At 36.9% G+C, this 8,219-nt stretch overlaps 1 protein-coding gene across 1 annotated transcript in view; it reads right to left on the bottom strand.

The window, feature by feature from the left end:
• Nucleotides 1-2,610, bottom strand: part of LOC107715258 (uncharacterized) — a 7,986-nt gene extending 5,376 nt beyond the window's left edge. Inside the window, exon 1 of the mRNA XM_016521341.1 lies at nucleotides 2,322-2,610. Coding sequence (XP_016376827.1) covers nucleotides 2,322-2,610 — 289 coding nt within the window. The remainder of the gene's footprint in view (nucleotides 1-2,321) is intronic.
• Nucleotides 2,611-8,219: the final 5,609 nt, after the last annotated feature.

The following is an 8,219-nucleotide window of genomic DNA, read 5'->3' as shown; positions in this document are numbered from 1 at the left end:
GTTAACACTATCGGGTAGGTTTAGGGTTGGGTTTGGTGTAGGGCATATTTCCACCATGATAGAGCATTAACTTTTAGCGACAGTCCCCGGATATTTGAATTCTGAACCGCCGCAATACGTACCTGAAGCAACGTAATAAAAACACAGAAATACGTACCTATATCAACGTAATAAAAATGTGCCAGGGTTGACGTATTGAACCAGTGTTTTAGCGCCACTCAGTGGACATTTCTCTTTGAAACTGCGGCGAAACGTGCAGTAAGCTACGTAAAAACGGTGTTGCAGAAATGTACGCAGAGGTACGTATTTATATGAGACTGGGTTGCCTACAACAGCTGTATTGTAACAAACTGATTTTTGAAATGGATGCTGTCTGTGAGATTTTGGTCTTAACAGATTACCTTGAGTAGTTTTTCTTTGAAGGAGTGGTCTCCAACTTCATAAAATACAGCAGGTTCTGTTTTTTCACCACACAGCTGCAGGAACAGTCGTTTGGAAAAGAAACGTGGGCCAACACCACCATGAATGGCGCACACTGAAATCATCTGTCCAATTAATGCATATAGCCCGGTGTCCAGAGCTGAAAACAAAATACAGATTTGCATGATATTTTTACATGAAAAGCTAATCATGAATTATAAGTTCCTTTTCTTTCAGCCATGTTTGTCATTATGTCAATACTGACATATTCGGGTCTCACTTGGAAGCCCAATCACCTGAGTTGTAAATAAATGGTCAACGAGAATTGGCAAGGGAGAATTTGTATGACAAGGCACTACCCTAGACATATGGGTATATAAGATGGCGGCCTGCATCCACTCATTCAGATGCTTTGGAGCAGAGTGCTTGAATACAGCGATCAGTCTTCCAGTCACTGTTTGCAATCAAACAAAAATTAATCTCTTGCTGGCTACGACACGGTCTCGTCTCATTAGCATAGAGCTGATTGAGTGGATGCAGGCTGTCATCTAATATACTCAATATGTCTGAAGGAGTGGCTTGCCATGCAAATTCCACTCGCCAATTCTCATTAGTTATTTGTTTACTACTCATATGTAATTGGGCTCCCAAGTTAGAACTCAATACGAAAAAGCTTGTTCAACAAAGCACTGCACAGACCATGTGACCATATGACATCAAAGTACCACAAGAGCGATTAGAAAGCAGAAGGCTCTCTTCTTTTGAATCGCTCTCGCTGTTGTAGCAAATTAGCTCAAAAGGGAAATAATAATTATTCATAACTTATGATTAATTATGAATATTAGGATCAGTTAATGAGATTAACTTGATGTAGCTACATTAACATTAGTCAATTACTCAGTTCATTCTGTGAACACTCAGTATTGATTAATAATTTAAGAAAATGATATTTTTCATGGCTACAGAAAAATAGTTCTTTCTAAGCATTTACAGTGCTTAGAGTGTGTAACAAGACCGATCATTTAAGTGACATTTATCTTCATGCATGTTCATTAATAGAAAAGTTTGTCTATAAATTGAGGCAGAAGAGGCTTTGCGTCTTCCCTAAACACTGGTTCAATTGAGTTGAGCAGAGTTCTGCATTCTTTCAAGTCATAAAACCATGGCAACCAGGGGCTTGGTTCTAATACTTTGGGGATTGTGGCAGACACCTTGGCGCTGGTTTTATAAAGATTATTTGTTAAATATAACAAATATTGGGGTCTGATTTGTCTCAGTCGTTACACTGTACTTTGATGTCATACACTGATCAGTCCGTGCAGTGCCGCTTTAAGTTGAACAAGCCTAAGGTTTACGTTCCCTCCATCAAGGAACAAGAGTTGCAATTATGGCTGCAAGATATATTTTAGCATCGTGCACATTTAGCAATGAGTGCACATTACAGGATATGTGATGTCTAGTATTTCATTCACATATATTTCAGTTCTTGTTCAGTTTAAACATTCAAGCGATTTTAAACCATTTGAGCACAAGACGTTATCGAGAGCTCAATTTGCGGTTTTCTGAGCAGGCACACAGACCTGCACAGACCTACGTAAACACCAAATTCTGTTCCCTTCTATTTGTGCCAGAATGGGGACACACAAATAAATTAGTCAAAATACCAGTCTCAGAAGGTATCCTCATAAACAATTGCTTATTAGGTGAGTCTGGAGCCCTGAATGTTCATCCCAACTGTTCTAGAATTATTACTTCTTTCCAAATAGAGCTATTCAAGTGATCTGGTAAAGTTTTTTCTTCATATCACAAAATTTAATTGCAGGAATACCAAATATCCCAATGTCATTTTTTTCAAATATACAGCCCTACTTACAATAGTAACAGTTGTTTTAAATACTTACCATGTGTATCAAGGGTTAAGTGCCTACGTTGTTCAGGCCCCTCAAAGATTTTAGCATGCTGTATTGCCTTCATTAATAATCTGAAATATTCCCTGGAAGGACCTCCTTCATCTATGGCCCCCTCAGACACACCCTCCTCGTCAACGAAAATAATATCCAATTTTGCACCCGGGTCAAAACGGCGTCGTTTAAATGCTTGAATACTTCCATTTAAAATATTGTCTCTGCAGACATTTATTTGATTGCTGGTGGGACATGTGTTGAAATCCACTTTGCTAACCAGCTTCATTAAAATGGCCTGCAGATTAGCTCTGTAAAGAAAAAGAAAAATCTTTCAGCAATAACAATAAAATGTTGTAGCAATACTACAAAAGCCAATATGTCATAAAACACATACACAGAATTTTCCTCAAATGTTTCAGAGGGAATAGATAAAGGGGACCAAGCTGGAGGTGTGGGAGACCAGCGAGAACCTGAGATGCCAGGAGATCCAGGAGGTGAAGTTCCAGGAGACCACTGTGCATCTAGGTGTGCATGGGTAGTTGAGGAAGCTGACATGTGTGGAGGTGAGAGAGAATGAGAGGGTGAGGGAGCAGATGTGCCTGGAGGTGAGAGAGAATGAGAGGGTGAGGGAGCAGATGTGCGTGGAGGTGAGAGAGAATGAGAGGGTGAGGGAGGAGATGTGCGTGGAGGTGAGAGAGAATGAGAGGGTGAGGGAGCAGATGTGCGTGGAGGTGAGAGAGAATGAGAGGGTGAGGGAGCAGATGTGTGTAGAGGTGAGAGAGAATGACAGGGAGCAGATGTGCGTGGACGCAAAGGAGCAGACGTGCATGGGGGCGAAGGAGCAGACGTGCATTGAGTTGAGGGAGAATGAGAAGATGTGGGTGAAGGAGCAATAGAGTAGTCCATTTGCAGCTCCGTTGATACCTGGTGATGGGTAATGGAAGTTTACATGCTAATTTAGAATACCCAAACAAATGACAGCATCAAAACAATTTAGGAGCCATTTCACAGTATATTTTTGCTGTGCTGCTCATGCTGAATTAAAGTTAGACACTTTTGTTTGAAAAATAAATATTTAACATAAAAAGTGCTCAAAATGCATATAAGCATGTCTAGTGTGTTTTAACAAGAATTAGAAAAGAAAATGAAGAAAAGAAAATGAAGATTCAAACATTTATAGAAGATTTTAATAGTTTTTAATTATTTAGTTAGGGTAAAAGGATAGTGTTTCAATATAAGGGCTGGAATGGAATCATTAAATGTGTCGGAATAATCTTTTAATCATACAAAATTAATGTTGGGAAACTTAAATTAGTAGATGAAGTTTGTGCTCGATTGTACTTTAGTTGAATAAATCCCCAAAATTCTGTGCTGTGTGCACTGCATTGATAGAGGCTAAAGTGAAAGTTGTTTTACGTTGTTTTACCCCACGGTTAGTATTACCGTTTCATATTTTAATCATCACTATAACCGTATTCGATTACCGCGATTTGAACAACTGAGGATAAATAAACAGTCCAGCACAGGGCTCCAGAGTGCGACCAAATGGGTGCATTTCGCGATCATTTTTTCTGCCGGTGCGACTTAATTTTGTGTGCAGTTGCACTGGCGCGACCACCGCATTGTTTAACTCGTAAGCGCTCTCATTTCTGTTGCATATGAGAAACATCAAACGGCAAACGAACGTTTACCTCACGTTACGATATGGAGGCTCTTTTATTTTTATTTTTTATTTGATTCCTCAGTGTTTGCTAAACGTTCTGTAATTTATTAGTCTGTATATAATACAGCATGTGGTGTATGCCATGCCTCGTCTTATTCATTTTTGTTAATAAACGTTTTGTAAGCGAGTTTGTCATTGTATCTTACCGTTTTATTGTTGTTATGCTTTTTAATTAAGAATAACAATGAATCCATCTTTTGTTTTTTTAATAAAAAGTGAAAGGTGTGTAGTATCATGTAAACAAATCAGAAAATTAGCTTTTCTTGTAAAACGTGACAACCAAGATCGCAAATTTCGAAAGTGAAAGCACCCGAAGCCGGCTTATAACATGCCCTGCTGTAAATTTTGACCGGTTGATGAAAAACAAGCTTATGTGGATTCTACATATTTAAACAAGAAGGTATGTATTATTTATGGAGCAGATAAAATGCATATAATCATTTATTAATCAATTATTTTGACTTCATTTAAAAGCTGAAACGTGAGGTTTACCATTTATGAAACTTTTTCAAAGCTTTATTTGAACAACATTTACATTAGATATTTGAACATGCTATTAGATAAACTGTTGTCAGTCATGTTATCATTTAAAATCCGGACATCATTGGCAATGTTATTGTTTTAGTTATGCAAACAAAAACTCATTTTATTTGTTGTTTGTTGATTTTAAATGTAAAACTTGGTGAAATGATTTCAACATGCTATTAAACTGTTGTCAGTCAAGTTGTCATTTAAAATCCGAACATCATTGGTAATGTTATTGTTTTTAGTGATTATGCAAACAAAAAGTCATTTTATTTGTTGTTTGTTGATTTTAAATGTAAAACTTGGTGAAATGATTTGTCAGTACTTTTTGAACACATTTTAACAATACCGTGATAACACTGATAACCGTGATCATTTTGGTCACTATAATCGTGATAAGAAATTTTCATACCGTTACATCCCTAGAGTTAATAAATGGCATTTTCATTTTTGGGTGAACAAAGACAACATAACATCATTAACATTTAGAACATTGATTTTTGAAATTTGTGAATTTACTTAAATCGGCTGAAGATTCAATCCTACAATATTAAGATAGAACATATGCAATTCATATGTTCATATTTAATCCCCCAACTCCTACAGCTGACCAATCACAGCACATTCCGCATTTCGGAAGGAGTGCCTTCCTCGAAACAGGAGCTAAACAGGGCATTTTGAGACAGATGGGAAAGAAGAACTGTAAAATGTGAAAAATGTATTTTTTTCTATCATGCATGACAACCTATTCTAGTACACTGCAAAATCAAGACAGGTAGCAGCTGCCTTTATTCAATCAGTGAAAGAGACACTGCAAATAACATGCAAATTACAAATCAAACACTGTACCTCTTCCTCTGCGGGAGTCCACTGAACATAGAGGGTTGAAAAACCCATTATGTCATGGTCCTTCATTGAACCTGACAGGGTACTGTAAATCAGAATGTCTGACGTGGCTTCTCTAAGGCAAAAATCCTCAGTAGATGAATCATCTTGTCCAACAAAATCAAACAATGTCTGGGGGAAAATAAATTGAAAAAGTAGAAGAAAAAAAAAAAAATTCAAAATCAAAACCAAAATATAGAGTTCATTTTTTATGGAATACTGTTGTTTATTAAAATGCCAATTTAAATATGTATATTCAATCAAAGAACATTAATATTCCCAACCCTTGCTGTGTGCTGAGGATTGAACTGTATCAAGCACGTTGCAAAAGTAGAAGAAAAAAAAAAAATTCAAAATCAAAACCAAAATATAGAGTTCATTTTTTATGGAATACTGTTGTTTATTAAAATGCCAATTTAAATATGTATATTCAATCAAAGAACATTAATATTCCCAACCCTTGCTGTGTGCTGAGGATTGAACTGTATCAAGCACGTTGCGAGAAGGGTGGGGAGATCAGCTCTAATAATAAAAACAATAGTCTTTCAATTTCTCTAAAAATGTATTTGAATCAATAGTTTTATTTAATTTCAATGTCAGATTGGTGAATTTCACCTAAAGGTAACACGTTTGCAGGGATGTTTAAAAGGTTAGTTCACCCAAAAATGAAAATTCTGTCATTAATTACTCACCCTCATGTGGATCCAAACCCCTAAGACCTCGGTTTATCTTCGGAACTGTAATTCTAAACAACGACACCCTTTCCTCAGATTTCACAGTTTCACAACAAAAAAGAAAGAATTGAGGAAAGCATGGGTGAGACTGATACAGCGGGATGAAGGTTCTTCTAAAATTATATGCAGTAGTAAGTTTGTGTGTAATATGCCTATGCATTTCAAAACAGAGGATGTTTACATCGATCTTCTACCTGCTGAAATGTTCCTATAATTATATTTGTGCAAATGTGCATTTTAAATAAATATTTCCCAACTAATCTGTCGCAGTCCATTGCTTGTCTTTTCATTAACAGTTTTTCTCTTACTGATCCTTATTTCATACCCGTTGAGTTTACATTGTAAAAATGTAGTAAACGCGAAAACGGACTCGTCGGTTTCTGTACACAAACAACAAGGGCACTTGTCAGAATACAAAACGTATTTAGGGATCAGAACGTGCTATATGTGGAGAATAACGAATAATATACGAATAACTAACACACAGCAGTGAGTTAATTTTTATTTATTTTTTTAAATCACTCTGCAAATCACTGTTTGTGCAGGCAGTGCGGCACTTCTGTTTTGCTGTTCACAGTATCTGGAGTGACTGTAGTGAAAGGGCAGCTCGCATAAACAGCCGGTACTCTCACCCGTCCTTTTCGGAGAAACTGAAAGTGAAACCGTTGATTCACTTGCTCTCTCGCACACAGGGTCTCTCTCGTGTGCATAGTTTTATATATTTAGATATAAATAACAGTGTAGTGCAACTTTATTACATTGCTCAATGTCACGAGACCGCAACAGCATTTCTCCGCCTCCTCTCCCCAGCTCCCTTCGGAGGTATCGAAATTTGGTACTGAATGATAAGACAATTTTCGATACTCAATAGTATCGAGGCAATTCATTCGGTACCTAAAAAGTATCAAATTCGATACCAAGCCCTACAAACCAGAAGAAATTGTTTAATAAAGGCTGAACTGTCTGTACTACCTTTCTGGGCTTTGAAAGTTGCAATTACGTTGCTGCCTATAGATGGTTCAGAAAGCTTTCGGATTTCATCAAAAATATCTTAATTTGTATTCTGAAGATGAACGAAGGTCTTACGGGTTTGGAACGACATGAGGGTGAGTAATAAATGACAGAATTTTAAATTTTGGGTGAACTAACCCTTGAAGTACCATAAACAAAACATCATAGTATGACATTACCTGAACTGATTCTGACATCCTAAATTTTCTGCTTTTCATCTGTCCATTCGGAAATTTAAACCTTAGAGGGACACCATCTGAAGGCTCTGGGACAGAAGCCATCCTCTGTCGTCGTTCATGAATTGCCTTTAACAAATCAATTATTATATTTGACAGCTTTAAGACAATTAAATATAAAAATTAAATTTAAGACTGAATTACAAAGTTTAAGGAAGCAGTTACCTTTAGGCGTCTTTCCTCCTGAGCCTGAAGTTGTTGGCGTCTCATCTCCTAATGTAAGAAATTTAGTTGATCATGTGTTTTTAAATGAATTCCTAATTAAAAGGGTTAGTTCACCTAAAAATGAAAGTTATGTCATTATTACTCAAATTAAGATATTTTTGATGAAATCCGAGAGCTTTCTCATCCATCCATACAGTTTGGTAACTGCAACTTTCAAGTCCCAGAAAGGCAGTAAAGACATTGTTCAAATGGTCCATGTGACTGCAGTGGTTCAACCATAATCTTATGCAGCGACGAGAATACTTTATGAAGAAGAAAAACAAGAAAAAGAAGAAGAAAAAAAACTACTTTATTCAACAATCTCTTCTACTCCATTTCATCTTGCTACGCTATCCACAGAGTAAACAGCGCATCGCTTCTGAGTTTTGCGCCAGAACGCTGTTCACATGAGCACCACGTAAGGCTGATGCAGGATCCAGCCAATAGTGAGCCAGCCAGCATTCTGACATAAAACTCTGAAGACCTGTGCTGTCTACACTACCACTGCAGTCACATGGACTATTTTAACGATATATGTACCACTACATATATCAAATGTACTACTAAATATGTACAT

The sequence above is a fragment of the Sinocyclocheilus rhinocerous genome, unplaced genomic scaffold (genome assembly GCF_001515625.1).
Source record: "Sinocyclocheilus rhinocerous isolate Xijiao unplaced genomic scaffold, SAMN03320098_v1.1 scaffold299, whole genome shotgun sequence".
NCBI classification, from domain to species: domain Eukaryota; kingdom Metazoa; phylum Chordata; class Actinopteri; order Cypriniformes; family Cyprinidae; genus Sinocyclocheilus; species Sinocyclocheilus rhinocerous.
This window is presented reverse-complemented; position numbering and strand designations above follow the sequence as displayed.